At 50.7% G+C, this 17,782-nt stretch overlaps 1 protein-coding gene across 1 annotated transcript; it reads right to left on the reverse strand.

Moving 5' to 3' along the window:
- Window positions 1–1,043: 1,043 nt before the first annotated feature.
- TGM1 (transglutaminase 1) lies at window positions 1,044–16,330 on the reverse strand. Its single transcript, XM_006883188.1, has 14 exons — window positions 16,033–16,330; window positions 15,717–15,905; window positions 14,555–14,803; window positions 14,078–14,196; window positions 13,834–13,941; window positions 13,228–13,402; window positions 12,695–12,833; window positions 12,448–12,551; window positions 8,018–8,106; window positions 7,361–7,514; window positions 7,003–7,284; window positions 6,717–6,877; window positions 6,195–6,331; window positions 1,044–1,448 (listed from the first exon to the last, which is right to left on the reverse strand). The coding sequence occupies exons 1-14, from the start codon at window positions 16,328–16,330 to the stop codon at window positions 1,223–1,225; spliced, it is 2,430 nt and encodes an 809-aa protein (XP_006883250.1). The 3' UTR covers window positions 1,044–1,222.
- Between the last annotated feature and the right edge of the window lie 1,452 nt (window positions 16,331–17,782).

Raw genomic sequence — 17,782 nt, forward strand, 5'->3', positions numbered from 1 at the left:
CTGTGAGCAACAGATCTGAACTTTCCCCTATCCTGTGCCATCCTCATGAGCTCTGGTATGTCAGAGCCCACTTTTATAGTCACTGTGTCAAACCAAAATGGATTTGAGCATATCAGAGATCATATGGACGGCACAGGATACAGCAAGGGTCAGATCTGTTGTTCACAGGGTTGCTGTAAGTCATAGTTGACTTTATGGCACTTAACAACAACCATGGACTGTTAGGAGAACAAACACATTCTTCCTAGAAAGGGTGAAACCAGGCTGCTCCTTGGAGGCAAGGATTCTGAGGCTTCATCTGATATACTCTGGGCATGGTACACATGTTGCAAGGAGTGACCAGGTCTTGAAAAGGGACATCATGCTTGGGAGGTTGGAGGGACAGCACAGGACAGGAAGATCCTTGATGAAATGGACTGATTCAGTGACAGGGCTAATAAAGGCAGGTGTGCCGGAGACAATAAGGTTGGCACAGGATAGAGCCGGTTTCAGGGCTATTGTACATAGGGTCACTATGAGTCGCAAGAGACTCAACGGCTCATAACAACAACACTCTCTGAAGAGCAAGTTACCCCTCAATATTTTCAAATATTCTTACATAAGTTTGAACTCCAGCCTATTTTTACCTTGAACAAGTGCCTACAAAAGAGGCCTCCAGGGTGGATGTCATGGAAGAGGGCCCTTCTTTCCCACCCTAGGCAGCTTCCAGATGGTCAACAGCAGTGTCTGTGGTGAGGTTTGTCAGGTAAAAACTAAAGGCTGCTGGGGTTGAGGTGGAAGTCCTGTTGCAGATGATAGCACTGAGAAGTTATTGTCAATGAGGATAATGTTAAAATTGACTACTAATCACAGTAATCGTAAAATGTATTAACAATTTAAGATTATTTAATAACATCTTAGATTAAAAAATCCTGGGGTTTGTGTAGATGCTAAAGGCAGCGTTATTTTAGGACCTGAAGAGCCTACCAGCCATGTCTCTGGGACAGCTTGCAGGCTCACAATCCTTGGCATGGCATGGACTGACAGACAGATAGAAGAGCAGCTTCATTAAAAAACAATTTATTAGCATTTATACCACTAACTGCAAGTGAAGATCACCTCCCTCCCCAGGTGCCACAACGTCCCCACCTGAACTCCTTCGGAGCCATTCTGTGGGGGGGCCCCTTCTTTGGGGCAGTGTCCTTCTCATCTGACTCCAGTTCCATCACTCCTGATCGAAGGGCTAAGCCCCACCTCGAGATGCCATAGGGATGGTCTCCCCTGATCCACTGTCTCCTCTGGCCTCTGAGAAGTTCCTGCCTCCAGCAGCTGGGGCCACATCCACCTGGATGACACCGTGCACCTGGGAGAGCTGCGGGCTGTCCAAGCTGGCGATGAGCTGGCGGGGGCCCGGTCGCACAGGCACGAACGTCTGACGCAGTGTCACTGTCTCATTGCCCCCGATGTCCCTGAGGGAAGAGACAGAGTCACGAGTCTGCAGTAACGAGTGGGAAGTTAAAGTGGATCTTGGGCAGTCTGAGAGGAAGAAACGGGGTGGAGGCATTTCTGGACTCAGCTGGAATCTCCACACCCATGACCAGGAAAAAACATGAGACCAGGACAGGCTCCAAAAAGCCAGCTTGGCAGCCACCCACCCAAGATGGAAATCTCCCTGTCATCTGGGATCCTCCCTCCCTGCTCTCATTCCAACTGCACTAACATTGTGGAGGCCACCTGTCCACCCTCACTCCTGCCCCTGCCCCAGCCAGTCTTCCCCATGTCTCCGGAGGGCTGTGAAGACAAAGGAAACTTTAAAGTGAGACTTTGGAGCCCAACACAATATTGCCAAGTCTTTTCAATTTTTCCGAAGGAAGAAAGTTTGTGAAAAACGATTATCTTTTACTATTACCACTACTCCAAAGAAGAAAAGCATATTTTAATGTATAAAGATATTGAGATAATGTTATCTTAGAAAAAAAGAAAAGTCCTTCTCAAGAACAGATGGCAACTTTAATTGTGTGGAGGTGTGACAGACAATTAAACATACTCATGTATTACAGTATCTATTTCTCCCCTTTTTCATAGACTTATGAAAAATCTAATCCAAAACCACCCCTCTTGGAAATAATTTCACGAGCCTTTAATTTGCTTTTTGCCTTCCAGTTCATGTTTGCAATCTGTTTTCCTAACTGCTCACAGGTGAACTAAATCCTTCACAGGCTTGGCTTCCTTAGTGTTTCTAAAGTGAGGTCTTAATCTGACACACTGGCTCACTCTGACTCAGCCCTGCCTACCTGCACAGCCAACATCCTTCCTCTCCCTTCAGCCTCAATGAACTGCTTCCCTTTCCCCTCACTCACCTACACATTTCATTCACTGCAGTATCTGCCTGACATGGAATGAGCCCCCAGCGCTCCCTTCCCGGCTTCTACCACAGCCCGAGTGAGAACACCCCAGTCCTTCCCTCAGCTCCGTCGGCGAGTTCTGCTTGCACTTCATACACCTGACTGCATTTATACCACAAAGCTCTTAACCAGCCAGAGTCTATCCTTTCTCATCTTTTCCTAAGCTCTCACCTCCAGACTATTTTATTTGACTCAAATCTACCTTGAGGACCCTTCCTGGTCCCAGACCCCAGGCAGATACCTAGGTCTCCACGTGAATGCTCAATATCTCCAGCTCGTTCCAGGGAAAAGCTCTCCTCTTGGCACTGCATCTGGCCCAGAGCTTGCCTCCCTTAACTGCTCTGAACTCCTTCTACTACCTATTAGCTTTGTAGTTTATGACAAGCCACTTAACTTCTCTGGTACATAAGATGGAAATGAATGGCAAATAAGGGAATGGGGTCAGGTGGTCTTGAAGGTGTCTCTGAATTCCATGGAGGATAGAAATAGAGGTTAATGAGAACCTGATGCCCTAAAATAAATCATGATAGAGAATCTATAAATGAAGACAGTAACTTACTAAATACACTATATACTGATTGGTTCTAAATCTACATTTATTTATTTTTTAAATCTACATTTTAAATTTGTACATGCTTCTGCAGATATAATGGTAAGTGCCATGTAGGCTCAGGTCAGCCTTCAAAATCCAAATACATGAACTACATTTTATGGAGTCCTTAGGAGTCGGAAATGACTAAATTCTCAGCTTATAGCTGAAAGGTTGCACGTACTCCGAGGTACCTCAGGAGCCAGGTCTGCTGTTCTGCTTCATAAAGGTCACAGCCTTGAAAACCCTCCAGGGAAATTCTACTCTGTACATGTGGGGTTGTCACATGTCAGAGGTGACTTGACTGTAGCTGATAACAACCTTTAATTATAGCATCATTTCTAAGAGAAACTGCTTTCCAGGCTTCAGTTGGAAATGTTAGGATCTCTCCCTACTGAGTCTGGTGAGGGTGTCAGGTGAGGCCTTTGCCACACCCTGTTTGTGAGTTTAAACTGAATACATGTCAGTTCTTATATGCTGGAGCCTTTGGTTAACTGAGTTCAGGTTATGAAGTCAGTTCTCAGACACAGACACTGAGGCATCAATGAACACTATCTTCCAGTCATGTGATTGGTCATACCTACCTTGGCAGCATATGAAGCATTTAAAACAAAACAAAACAGCACCTCTTGGGTATTTCTTTGAAGCAATTTTAAAGCATACGCATCTGCCCACACGTGCACATGGTCTCTCTCTCTCTCTCACACACACACACACACACACACACACACACCCCCAGATAGCTTGCTTCTCCTTCATAGCCATGGCTTAATAGATTTTTGATGGGAAATGCTATATTACCCAACTGGCTCACTTGCCTTTTTAATTAGTCTTAGGTCTAATTATGTCTGGCTATTTCCTTAAAGCCTCATTCACCTGAGAAGGGAGACTGGCCACTCAGAACATTCTAAAGAGTCCTGTGAGTCAGGTTCTGGGGGAAATTCCCGAGAAGGGTTTGGAGCAGACTTTCAGCTTTCTGTGGTGGCTGCTTTGGTTGTGACAACAACCATCTGGTAGAGTAAGTTCTGGAATGTTTATTACGTGTCCAGTCACCACGCTTGGGCGGCATACCTTGTGGTATAATGGGGTTTTATACCACAGCCTTTGATGTGCAAATGAGAGTCACAGTATCACCCCTCTTGGAATCTAACACATCTGAACCAACAGCTCAGGGATGTCCCCCACAGAGCTATAAACCATGCTGGAGGCCCTGGTCCAAGTTCACACCAGTGGAAGAACCACAGACTATCTAAGCAGGGCCTGCCATGCGCAACTATTATCCAGCCTTCTCTTAATGACCTTCAAATGCAGGAGGCGTATGTAAGCTCACTGCAAAAATTGTGACTTGGCTGAAAGAGGAGTAAGTTGTCTGATCTGTGTGTGAGTGTGGGACCATGTGTTTGTGTGTGTGGGTTTTTTTTTGTTTGTTTTGTTTTTTATTTTATTATTTTTGTGTGCGTGTACCGTCAAATCAGATCTGACTGGTACAGGAGGAGATTGTCCCTCCTTCCCTGGCAGAGCATCTGGTGGATTAGAACTGTGAGCCTCTGGGATTGTAGTTGCAGCTCCTTACCTTTAGGCCACCAGAGCTCCCCTGTGTGTATGGTTTTAAATGACCCTAAAGAGAAATCTAAGAGGAGAGAGTGCAAGCTCAGTGCAGTGGTCCTTTCTGGCTCTGGGACCTCCCAGAACAACTAGGGTAGGAAGTAAACTCATGGTGGGGTCTGAGAGACACCTTCAGACAAACAGCAGGTCAGGCCATCTTGGGGTCTCATTGCCTTTGTAGGATGGCATGATAAATCAGTCCTCCTCAGGGACTCAGACCAGGGCAAAAGGTCAGGATAGCAATCCTAATAGCCTTGCACTGCTGGCAGAAGAGGAGGCAACCCTGGGCAGAGCCTGCTATGCTGGGGAAGGAAAGGGCAGGTAGTCAGGGCGCCTCTGCTTCTCTCCCTGACCTCCTTCCCACAGGTCCAAGTTTTCCCCAGGGTATCCTCTGCCCAAAGAGGAAAATTCTTACTCCTCCCTAAGGAAGCTAATCTGGAAGGTCAGCTACTGGCCTTCTCTATTTTCCCTCTGTGCTTTATGTAGGGAGAGGCTTAGTGGCACATGTGTGTCTGTATCAGAGATGACAGTCCCTGGCTGCAGGCCCAGGGGCACAAGCACTATGTAAACTCTCACTGGGTACTGCAACTCTGCAACCTCTGGTGGGTTTTCAGAGGCAGTTAATCACATAGGAGGAGACCTCTCATCCCTCTTCTGCGGAGCAGCTGGTGGATTTGAACTGCGTGCCTTCGGGATTGTAGCACAGCTTCTTGCCACTAGGCTACCAGTGCTCCTTCAGGGCATGAGCCAAACCATGGGCTTGAGAACCTGTGTATAGTGTGTGCATGTCAGAAGCCTGCCCCTGTGCCACTGAGATCCTGGACACCAACTTCCTCATCTGTGAAGTGGGTGTGATGATGGCAATAATGAAAATAACACCTGCCTAGTGAGTACCTGATATGACAAGCACTTTGCTGAGCCGCCAAATAGATTCCACACATCAGCCCACCTAATCCTCACAACAACTCTATTTACAGATGTGATGTGAAAACCCAGGCTTAGAGGAGATAAAACACTAGCCTAGGGGCACATAGGCAATGCAGGATGGGGCTGGGACTTGGTTCCAAAACTTTGTTATTAATCACTTGATGATCTCAGTCAGTGTACTTCAGAGGGCTCATGGGATCTCAAAATGAGATCAAGTAACTGAGAAGGTAACTTTCAACTCTTATGCTAGGCCCCTGTTTAGCTGGAATCTTTACATAGATTTCTACATAAAGTTTTTGCTCCCCCTTAGAGGAGAGGCCGAGCACAGCACCAGGCACACAGCAGGCCTACTTAAACTCTGTTGTTCCTATGTGCTTTCAAATTGGAACTCACTTGTAACTGACCCTCCAACTGGGTTTTCAGAGACTATAAGTTACATGAGAGGAGATTGTTCATCTTTTCCCTAAGGGGTATCTGGTGGATTCAAACTACCTACTTTTGGATTAGCAGCTCAACTCGTTATTTACTAAACCACCAGAGTTCCCTCACTGTACTGAAAAGACTCAGGAGTCGTACTGGCTGGGCCAGGCTGCCTTGCTGAATCCTGACAGAGCAGTGCTGTTCTGATCAAGAGCACAAAGTTGGGCCCTGGGCAGGGCTGACTGAGAAGCAGGTGGTGGGAGACTCACCCGACGTTGAGGACCTTAGGTCTCTGTAAGCCGGAGCCCTCGAGCCGGAAGACAACATTGGTAAGGGTGACGGGAAGAGGGTTCTTGAAGACAATCTGTACTTCACATTCCTGGCCAACCACCGCTGCTCCCAATAACTGAGGAGAAAGAGGTCCACCTCACACATCAGAGACCGTTACCAAACACATGGCCATTGCAACCCCACCAGAGAGAGAAACTCTTTAGAATCAAACTTCCCCCTAAGCTCCACATTTCTGTTCTTCAGAGAAGTCTTGGTCTGCTCTTCAAAAGCCAGAGAGGAAATTGCAACCCATTCCTCAAATATCGCTACACAGAAGCAGGGTTATGAGATCTCATTTTACAAATGAAGAAACAGCAAACCCATAGGCAGGCTCCGGCCTTGCCTGGAACTGCTCCTCATACTAGCCTGCTCCAGCTTGGCACCCTCCCTTTCTCTGACTTCCCTCAGCACCTGACCCCTGCTCTCTGCCCATCCCTCACACTCCAGCAAGCCATACTCACCGTGAGGGAGAGATCTGGGGTGCGCAGACGGAAAGTATGCTGCTTGGCCAGCACCTGCCCATTCTCCTTGACGTGGCCTGAGACATTGAGCAGCATGGCCCCCTGGTCCACAAGGTGTGACCGGTATTCCTGGTAGGCCACAGGCATGACCACACGTTCTGCTGTGGAAGAGATATGACATCACTCAGGTCCACTTCCTCAGACTCAGCCACCCCCAGGCTGGGGGTCTCTGTTCCGTAGTCTGGCTTGCCAGCCGCCTGGAGCAGGCCTGGGTAGGAGTACTTACAAGCCCCTGGTGCCAGCACCACTTCCTTCTTGTTCTCCTTGAAGACAGGCCCTGTGACACCCGTGTAGAAGGTGACTGAGAGGTAGAGGTGTAGCTTCACGGTGCGGCGGCTGCTGCCACGATTGCTAAGCACCACGCCGATCGTCAGATCCTGCCCTGTCACTGCATCCTGCGTCTCCACCTGTACTGTCACATCCTCGGCTGAGTCGCGCGTGGCATACACGTTGGGTTTGCTGCCGTGCGCAGCTGCCGTCTCCACTGCTTTCCGCTCTGCCTCTGAGCCTGGGGGTTGGGAGTCAGGGTGAAGTTCCAGTGGGCTTAGCATGGGGTCTTGGGCTGGCCGGGGTGGAAGTCATACCTTCTGGGTGCTTGTAGATGGAGGTGATGTCTTCCCGCATGTTGGAGCCAATCGCCTTTGTGACAATGAGTGTGCCAATAGCTTTCTCTTCCACATACACGATCTTAAAGCTGCCGTCATCCTGGCGCTGCCAGTACACCTTGTCACTGTTAACCTGTTGGACATGAGTGGGGCATGTGAACCAGCAATGATTGAGGCGGAGGACCTGGGGGCAGGCATGCAACCCAGTGGCCTTCTCTGGATCCTAAAAGCTGTGGGGCAGGGATGGGTGTCAAAGCTCAAAGCTTCCTGGCAGAGCCCAGTGAGGGACTTTTTTGGGCTGAGCCAGAGGAGCCAAGAGGAGCCGGGAAGAAGCTGGTCTGGGAGGATACTTGCAGCGCATTTTGGCATTAATAACAGTCATCCCTTACGTTCGTTCACCAGCTTTATAACTTGTAAATCAGTCTCATACCCATTATTTCTTTTGATCCTGAGTACAGGAAGCACGGCAGCCATTATTACCACCTTTTACAGCTGAGGAAACAGACTGTATAGAATGAGTGACTTGGGGAAGGTCACACAGCTAGTTGACCAGCGGGGAAGTCGGGACCAGAGCACCCCCACTGAGACTGAGTGGCTCCAGATGGGCCAAGAAGCCACTTAGGGCACAACCCTCACCTCAGCAAAAATGAAAGGTGTGTCGTACTTCATATAGACCAAACCGTTCTTGATGGACTCTACGGAGCAGGGGCCACAGCAGAAGATGCCTAGAGTGAGGATAAAGGAGAGGTCAGAAGCTCAAGGAGGCCAAAGCAGACCCTTACATCAGACCCTAGCCCCATCCACGAGGTGAGGTGCCCACTGTCTGGTGGCCTCTTTAGTAAGGCCAGCTGCTGTCATCTACACATTCAGGCAGCCACTCTCCTAGTCTGGCTCGAGGAGGAAAAGTGAAAAAGATAATGGTTCTTCTTGGCTCTTATTCTAGATGGCTGTTAGGGCTGAGGTGGGTGCATACGTGACAGGAGAGGGGGCACAGTTGGCCTCAGAGCTGAGGGGCAAGCCTGCCTTCCTTGCTAATCAAGTCACTGGCACAATCTTCCTTGGCTGGACATCCACTATAGTCCAAAGCATAGGCTCACCCCTGAGTACTGGGAAAGCACCATACCCTACTCCCCTTCCCTCCCCGCCCAGATCTAGAACAACCCTCAGCTCTGTAACCAGCCAGTGTCCTCTCCACTGAGGGATGGGAGGGGCTGGTAGGGTACAGAATCTTTCCTTATTATAATCAGGAAGTTTCCTGGGAGGAAATGGGCTGGTCAGGAGGACAGGTTTGAAAGGAGGAAACAGAACTAAAAGTGAGGACTATCTATCAGGAAAACCGAGTGCTGTACCCTTTTGACAGAAGGGAAAACTGAGACTCAGCAAGATGGAGTAGATGTCAGCATCTCACAGGCTAGCTAGATACAGAGAGAATGGAAAGAGATAATATTTATTTGATGAAGAGTTTCTATGTCCCACACTTACATAAGATAAACTCTCAGATATATGATTTCTCACTTAATTCTCCCTACCATCCTATATGATATATTGTTGTTGGTTGCAATCACTTCCAATTTATGGCAACCCCATGCACAGAGTAAAACTGCTCTATAGAGTTTTCAAGGTTGTGGCCTTTCCAAAGCAGATCACCAGGTATGTTTTCTGAGGCTCCTCTAGGCTCTTCAAACTGCCAGCCTTTCAGTTGGCAGTAAAGCGTTTAACCATTTACTTCACCTGGGGAACTCCAAATGGCATATTATACAAGGACACCAAAGCCCATAGGTACAGAGTACTGAACCAAGACAATGTGTCCACTAAGTGACCAAGCTGGGCTGAAACCTCTGACTGGCTGGCACTAGAGACCCCTGACTTCTTCCCAGGGTGGGGTGAGAGCTCAGATCTCAGAGCCCCAGGCTAGGCTGATTCAGCTCTGCTGACAGAGCTCACGGGGGCTGTCAGATTGTTACTGAGAGGGTGTAGCTGGATGGAAACCAGACAAGGAATGCAGGGTAGGCAAGGAAGAGTGACCCAGGGTGAGGAAGGGAGAGCTGGAATGAAGGAATGTCAGGATACAAAGAGGTAGAAAATCTGTTTGAGGATAGAGTGAACAGGTTTTATTTTCTCAGAAACATGTCTATGTGGATCCAGAAGAGAGACTGGGAGGTTATGACTACAGTAATTACTGCCGGGGTGGATTATAGGGACGATTTTCCTCTTTGAACCTAAGCCTGCGATTTTACTATCCCGTGCATATAACTCAGCGTGAGCAATGGAAAGACAGGAGAAGCACTTGGTGAAAGTGAGAGTGTGGAAATGCTTGATGGTCAGGAAACTGGACTAACTCTGTGGCTGATCTACTGCTCCAGGTCCCAGAGAAAGTCGTGTTATTTCTTTCTTCAGCGCTGGGTTTCTCACACATCCCACAAGAGTTTGGAATGGTCTCCAAACCTGGCTAATCCTTAGAATCAACAAACGAACTCTTAGACTCTAAGATTCCTAGAATCTGGCCTAGATTCTTTAAGTCTGATTCTAGTGTGGACCTAAGTATCCACTGCCTTTGAGTCAATTCTGACTCATAGTGAGAGTGAGGGTGGAGAGAACTGCCCCTTAGAGTTTCCAAGGCGACAGAGCTTTATGGACTGCCTCATCTTCCTCCAGGGCAATGGCTCGTGGATTTGAACTGCTGACCTTTTGGTTGGCTGCCAACTGTTTTAACCACTATACCACTAAAGGGAAACAGAATGTTTTCATTGTAAAACAGAAAATTCCTAACAGTAGCTTTTTAACTAGAAAATAAAAATAAAAATAAAAGTCCTTTAATTAATTATATCCAAGATGTGCACATAGTTAAGCAAGTAGGAGCAATGGGTTTGTGAGAGTGAAGCTGTGAGAGTTCACTGCATACTTTCAAATCTTTTAAACTCTGACCCATTAGTATGCATTAGGGATCTCTGGTGGCCGACTGGTAGGAAGCTGTGTTGCAATTCCAAGGGCAAGCGTTTTGAATCCACCAGGTGCTCCACAGGAAAAGGATGGGTATTCTCCTTCCATACGATTCGCTACCTCTGAAAACTCGCTAGAGCGTCAGCTGTGGGTCAGTTCCAACTTGATGGCACACACCACCACCAACAGTGTGTTCTAATAGGGAGCTCTGGTGGCCCAGTGGTAAGGAGCTGTGCTGCCAACCTGAAGGCATGTGGTTCGAATCCACCGGCTGCTTCACGTGGGAAAGATGTGCACTCTCTCCCCATGCGAAATATTGCCACTGAAAAGCTGCTGGAGGGTCAGCTATAGGTTAGTTCTGATTCAATGGTACACAATAACAGTGTGTACTGACATAGAGCGCTGGTGGCTATCCAAAAGTAAGAAGTTGTGCTGCCAACCCAAAGGCAAGTGGTTCAAAACTACCATTGCTCTGTGGGAGAAAGATAGACAATCTCCTGTGTGACTTATAGCCTCTGAAAACCCACTAGAGGGTCAGCTATGAGTCAGTTCTGACTTGACTACACACAACAACCTTAATGGGAGCGCTGATAGCATAGTCTATAGAGAACTGTGCTGTTAATCCAAAGGCCGAGTTTCTCTGGTGGTCCTAATCTACCAGCAGCTGCTAGGGAGGAAGATAATCAATATCTTCTGCAACCTTGGAAACTCAAGGCAGGGTCAGCTATGAGTTCTGACTCAACAGCAATGAGTATGCATTCACCATTAGAAATAAGTAAAAACTTAAGCGAATAGTTAGATGTTGTTATGTGCTGTCAAGTTGGAACTGACTCAAAGTTGACCCTTCAGTGGCTTTTCAGAGGCTGTACATCACAATGAGAGGAGACTGTTCAACTTTCTCCCAAGGAGCAGTTAGTGAATTTGAACCACTTGCTTTTGGGTTGGCAGTGCAACTCCTTACCCAGCTGGCCACCATATTTCTCTGTATGGTTCATGGTCTTGTTGTGTACCATCAAGTTTGAACTGACCCATAGCTGACCCTCCAGCAGATTTTCAGAGGCAGTAAATCACACAGAAGCAGACTGTCCATTCTTTTCCAGTGGGGCAGCTGGGAGATTCAAACCAAGTGCCTTCGGGTTGGCAGTGTAAACACTTACTACTGAGCCACCAATAATCCCTAAGTGGTTACATAGGAAGGTGAAAAGAAACAATCATGTAGGTGAGTCAGTTGATAAAGCCAGCTTTAGGAACCAGACCAAAAAACAAACTCCCAAGTCCATTGCTGTGGGATCAATTCTGACTTAAAGTGATGCTATGTAGTGCAAAAGAAAACACCACCTTGGTTTTGGGAGGAAAGAAAGCCATTATTATTGTGGAAGTTTAAATACTGTTGTGGGCCATCAGATCAGAAGTGACCCATAGCTGACCCTCCAGGGGGTTTCAGAGACAGTAAACTGCAAATGAGAAGACTGCCCATCCTTCTTCTGTGGTTCAAACCATGTGATTTTGGGATTGCAGCACAGCTTCGTACCACTGGGCCACCAGAGCTTTACCATAGAAGGTGCAGCAAGAGTGCTCCTTGGAGGTAAAGATCATAAAGCTTCATCTCACAGACTCTGGACATGTTACTAGGAGAGGTTATTCCTTGGAGAAGGACATAATGCTTGGAAAGGTGAAGGGATAGTGAAGGAGAGGAAGACTCTCCATGAGCTGGATTGACACAGTAACGCAGCAATGGACTTGCGAATGTCAGAGATTGTGAGCATGACAGGGTTGTGACAGGATGGTGTTCAGACATCTGTTGTTCATAGGGTCGCTTTAAGTTGTGCTCAACTCAACGTAACATAACAACAACAACAACATGTGGTGCAAAGGAGAATTTCTCCATAGGGTTTTCTTGGCTGTAATATTTATGGAAATATTTCTTCTTTCCACCTTCTCTCCTCCGGAAGACCTCACCAGCTAACTGCTTCTTCCAAGCATTTCTTCTTTAGTACTGCTGAGTGGGTCTGAATGATAAGGGGCCAATGGGTTTGATTCTGAGTCTAGGTTAATGCCGACACTGTGTTTGTGTTACCAGGTTAGGGAGGAAGAAGACCCAGTTGAGGTGCAGGAGTCAGTCTTACCACTGCTGGTCTCTTGGGGTGTAGCGTCCACCACCTGCCACCCATTGAAGCCTGAGGGCAAATCCGGCCTCTTCATCCAGCAGTCATTCCACACGTGAAAGTTCCTGGGATGGACACCAAGGGAGGACTATGTCTGAGCTTCCTGCCCTGAGCCTTCCGCCTGCCCTGCCCCTGCCCAACTGTCACCACCAGCTCTTAGGCCAACCATCCTATAGCAATAGGCCACCTAGTCCTAGTGCAGCCTCACCAAACAGAGTCATGGTTCAGGTGCTCAAGTGGCTTCATATTCTCATCAAAGTAGATGTCCATGGTGAGGGAAGTGTCGGTGTCGTGTGCAGAGTTGAAGTTGGTGACAGTCCTGGTGGCCAGGCCCAGGCAGCGCAGCACTGCAGAGGTGTCAGGGTCAAGGGTCAGAGACAGGGTTAGGGCAGCAGTGGAGGATAGAGGAGGGATCAGATAAGGGGAATGGGCAACTGGGATTGCCAAACTGGTCTTGGACCACTGGGGTCACCAGGGTCAGGAGGTCTTCTGGGTCAGGGAACATCAGGGACAGGAGAAACCAGGCCTCCTGCCTGGCTCAGTCTTTGCCTGTCCCTTCTCCCTCCCCTTCCTGAGGCCTCTCCCTGCTGTTAACACTAATTAATGATAATTAAGGCCAGCCTACATCTACTCCCCCGCTTGTGCCCTGCACTGTAGCCACAGCTGGGCCAGGGTGGGCAAATGTGGAGCCTGGCTTCCCTCCCTCCTCAGGGGCCACTCCCATCCTGGTCTCATCCCTACCTGTGGTGGTCACACCAGCAAAGACCCAGCATTGGCCGTAGGGGACAGAATAACCAGTGCGTAGGTAGCTGAGGAGGATCTCCACACTGCCCACCCATGCTGATGGGTTGGTGCCTCGGGAGTAATCGCCAGACCAGTTCCCAATCAGGACCCCATTGTCATCCAGTGAGTTTACCTGCCCAGGGGAGTAGGGTGGGGAGGGAGGGGAGAAAGAAGATCAGGCTCATCATGGGGCCGCTAGCCCAGGTCCTGACCATGCAGCCACCCCTCACCCCTAAATGCCTCAGGAACTAGACATTAACCAGAGCCCCACCTACCATCCACTAAGTCATCTGTCCCCACCCTCCCACCCCTGGTCTGACATAGGAATGCGATTCTGGGGTGTGCCAAGTTTGGGGTTTGGCCCTACATTCTACAGGAGCTGGGAAAGGAGCCAGGAAAGGGGGGTTGAGGGCAGGCAAGAAAAAGAAATGGAGATGTCAGACCCTTTTCCAAGATATCCTTTGCAAAGTTAGGAAGAGGGCAGAGGGTCCTAGTGGACCCCAGAAAAGTCAGGGATGCAGCAAGCAGATTCACAGGAAAGCTCTGGGACATGAGGGTGCTCACCATGGCAGAGACAACCCGGGACACGCTGACTGGGTCCCCTCGGCCCCCATATGGCATCCCTCGCCGGTCCAGGATGTATAGACAGGCATCCAGCACCCCATGGTCAAACTGAATGAAGGGAGGACATAAGTGACTATGGCCCACGTGGCTAAAGTCGAACTCCAGACCACACCACTCTGCTCCCCTGCCCTCACCCCAACCCTGCTTGTGGCTGTCCCAAATATGGGGCCCCGGCCAGCCATACCTGGCCATAGTTCCAGGTCCGTTCACCAATTTGTGCTTCAGTCCCGTAGTAAATTCTCCCAGATTCATTAAGCACATATTCCTGCCGCCAGTCCTCGTGGTCCACGTACACGATATCGTCTGTGCCCCCAGAACACACATGTCTGACTCCTTTCAGCTCTGTTCCTGGGCCCCAACTGCCCGAGGGCTAGTTCTGCAGGACTCAAGTCCTCAGGGGCAGGGGGAGGCCCCTAGAATAACAGGACTGCTTGCAGGAAGGATGGAGAGGGGTTGGAATCAGGAGCCGTGACCAGGAAAGGTCAAGCTGTGTGACTATAGACAGTCACCTTTCTACACTGCAATGAGGGTCTCCTCACCTGGATAAGGGGAGACTGGCTTCTTTTGGGGTCAGATCCAGGGGTCTAGCTTGACCTTGAAGAAGAGTGCCCTGCCTTGCCCATTTCTCCTTCCACTCTGCTTCCAAATATGGCAGGCTTACCTGGGCACCAAGGGTTGAAGAGTATGTAGATTTCATTGTGGGGGTCAAAGGGCAACTGGAACTCTCCGGCATCTGTGCGAGTGCGAACGGTGAACTGAAACTTGCCAATGATGGAGTCGGGGGAGGTGTGGACCCGAAGGTTCAGATCCTGACCATTGGCTTTGGTTACCTGGGCCTTCCAGCCCCCGCTTCCTCCCTTCCCCACAGGGATGATCACATGGGTGCCCTTGCCCACCTCAGGGCTGCTGCCTAGAGAGGAGGAAGAAGCAGTTAGCTGGTGAGGTCTTCCAGAGGAGGGAGGGTAAAGAGTCCTGGACTTCTCCCAGCCCCACCCAGCATGTGTGTAAGCTGGTGTGTGTCCCTGAGTTGGGTCATTGCTTTAGTTTGTGACAGTCTCTCCAAGAGCAGCTCTGTCCCCACCCGATGCTTGCCCGCATGCTGGGGCAGGACTCCAGCCCAACATCCCAAACCTGTTCCCCTGACACGGAGCTTAGGGGTGGGGAGGAGAGTCACCAGGGCCACAATCACCCTCCCACCGGCCTGACTATCCCAGTGCTTGAGCTAGAGCAGCAGAGCCAGCCAGCTGGGTTCAAGTCACCTTGCATGTGTGCAAGAAAAGCCTGGATGCTGATGCCCAAGCCTGACTGCTCCCTGACACCACAGCCTCCAGAGCCCAGGGCATCCCTGGTGGAGGTGCTGGGGGATACTTCAGAAATTAGAGGCTGGGGCGGGCAAGGTTAGGCCCTAATCAAAGGGTATGATGAGTCTCCCGCCCCCGGCAGTGGCATAATCACCAGCCTGGGCAATCAACGGCCACCAAGCAATGCAATGAAGGAGGCACCTGCCCTGGGCCATGGGGATGGAGAGACTGACAGTGTTGAACAGAGAGTAGCAATAAAGAGCAGCTTTAGAAGAAAGATACCCAGATCAGAGTCACAGAGGCAGGCAGGGGAAGAGGGGGGATTTTGAGAATGATCCTCAAGGTTTGAGGAGGGAGAGCTTGGAAGAACAATAACGCCATGACCCTTCCTGAGATGCACACCTAGATGCCTCTTTGACTGTACTTCCAGACCGGGAAGCATTGAAAGCCAAGCTCCTCTCCACAGAAGCTGGTACCTTCACCCTCCTGACCCCTGCCTGGCTCACTTCAGGCCTCACTGACCAATAAGCAGTTCGAGGGCAATACGATCAGAAGACTCATAGGGCCGGTTTAGGTAGAGGACCATGTGGAAAGGCTGCCCACGTCGTATGATCAGCTCGTCATACTCAAACTCGTCCGTGTGGTGCTCCCGGCGGTTCTGGTCCGAGCGTGAACTCAGCAAATCCACAGCGGTCACCACCAGCATGCCGTCTGCAAAGCCACAGATTCAGGTCAGCAAAGCCCCTCATCGGACTCCCAGCCCTCCAGAGATTCAGAATGAGTCTCAGGTGCTCTGAAGACCCCTCAGCTCTGACAAGGTAGACAGGCTGGGCCTTACCTCGGATGGTGCCATCTCCTGCTGCGTTCACACCGGAGCCAGGCCGGCGGGTGTCTGAGGTCCTGGAGTCAGGCCTTCGACTCCTGGACCCTCGGTTGTTAGAGGGCTCATGTCCCCAGTCGTCATCTGTGCCCCGGCACGAGCAGCAGCCACAGCACCGAGCCCAGAAGGAGCGGCCGGAGCGGCCGGAGCGTCGGGAACGTCTGTCTGGCTCTGGCTCTGGCTCTGGTGATGGGGTGACAGTGGGCTGCCAGGGGTTGCTGCCCCAGCGGCCCACGTCTGACCGAGGACTGTCCATCGTTGCGCCTGTGAGGGAGAGGCAGGGGGCTCTGACCACTGGTCTGGAGAGCAAACCCACCCAGAAAGCAATTTACCCTGTTCACCTCCATCCACTGCGGACAGTCACCAGAGGACAGAATTCGATCTAGACCCACTCAGAGACCTTTCCCAAACATCCCATTCAGGTGCACCCAGAGCAGCACTCCACTTTGCAGAGAACAGTCTTTCTCTTCACACTGATGCCCACAAAACCACATCCAAAACCAGATGCTCAATCCAGGAACTCCTTTGAGAACCCATCCTAGAAAACATTAGGAGTTCCCTTCGCAGGCACAAGTCACAGCCTCCAGACCCACTGGAGAGGATCAGAGCTTCCAGAGACCCTGTCTCCACTCTAACTGGCTCGTTAGTTTGAGGGTCCAAGTCTCCAGGACCACCCTTTGCTTAGCAGAGAGCTCCCAAGGCTACGTGCAGAAGGCAGACGATGGGTAAGGGCTTGGGTCTTGGGCATCCTCACGAAGGGTCAGCCCCATAGGGGTGACAGCGGGGGCGAGGCGCAGTCGGTGCCAGGCGACAGGTCTGGGCGTCAGGAAGCCCGCTGGGGTTGAGCCCACCTGGCCAGGAGCATCCCTCACCTGGTGGTGCTGTTGGCGGCAGCGCGGAGTCCCAAGTCCCGGCCCGGGATGGAACAGGTTGGAACAGAAGGGATGGGACTGGGATGGACCGACAGGCTGGACGCCGCCGCGAATAGGTGTGGGGCGGGCTGTGGAGTGGTTTATGAGGGGGAGGGAGGAGCCGTGCTGCTGGGAAGGGGAAGCTCGCCTGGCCGGTGCTACGCCAACCCCCTTTCCTCCCCCCACACACCCAGGAAGAGCTCCAGGTGCCTCTGTGGGCTGTCAAGAGGTAAAGAAACTGGAACTGGCTCCCTCCCTCTCCCCTTTCGAGGAACCGAAATGATGCAGGGGTGGGTGGAGCAGGAGCCAGGGAGGGGGCTGGTCTGGGGCTGTCAGACCTGAGGCCTGAATGAAAGTTGAGGGACCCCACACCGGTTGACCTCTGCTAGACTATTTGAGCTGTCAGGGAGGAAGCCTGAGCTCCACTACAAGGACGCCTCTCCATCCACACCTGTCAGCAGACGCTGTTACCCAGCTCAAGTGGCCTGGGTCCCAGCACCCTAGCCTTTGGGCCTGATCTCGCCCCAGGAGGTCCTAGGATCCCAGGTGCAGATGGTGACATCAGCAGCCAGGCCCGCAGACTAGCTCCACCAGCCAGCCCCTGACCTGCAGGCTCTACCAGATCCTCTGACCCCCCACGCCACCCCTTCAGCCTGCCCCTCCTTCCTCCAGCTGCTCCACAGCCCCCAGCATGCCTGAGTGGGCGTCCATCTCCGGCTGCCCATGCCCCTCCAGGCTGGGGGAGAGGGAGGCAGAGTAAGAGTCATCTCTTCTGTCTCCTTCTGGCCTAGGAGTTT

Source organism: Elephantulus edwardii, unplaced genomic scaffold (genome assembly GCF_000299155.1).
Source record: "Elephantulus edwardii isolate Elephantulus edwardi_28Jun2011 unplaced genomic scaffold, EleEdw1.0 scaffold00026, whole genome shotgun sequence".
Classification (NCBI taxonomy): domain Eukaryota; kingdom Metazoa; phylum Chordata; class Mammalia; order Macroscelidea; family Macroscelididae; genus Elephantulus; species Elephantulus edwardii.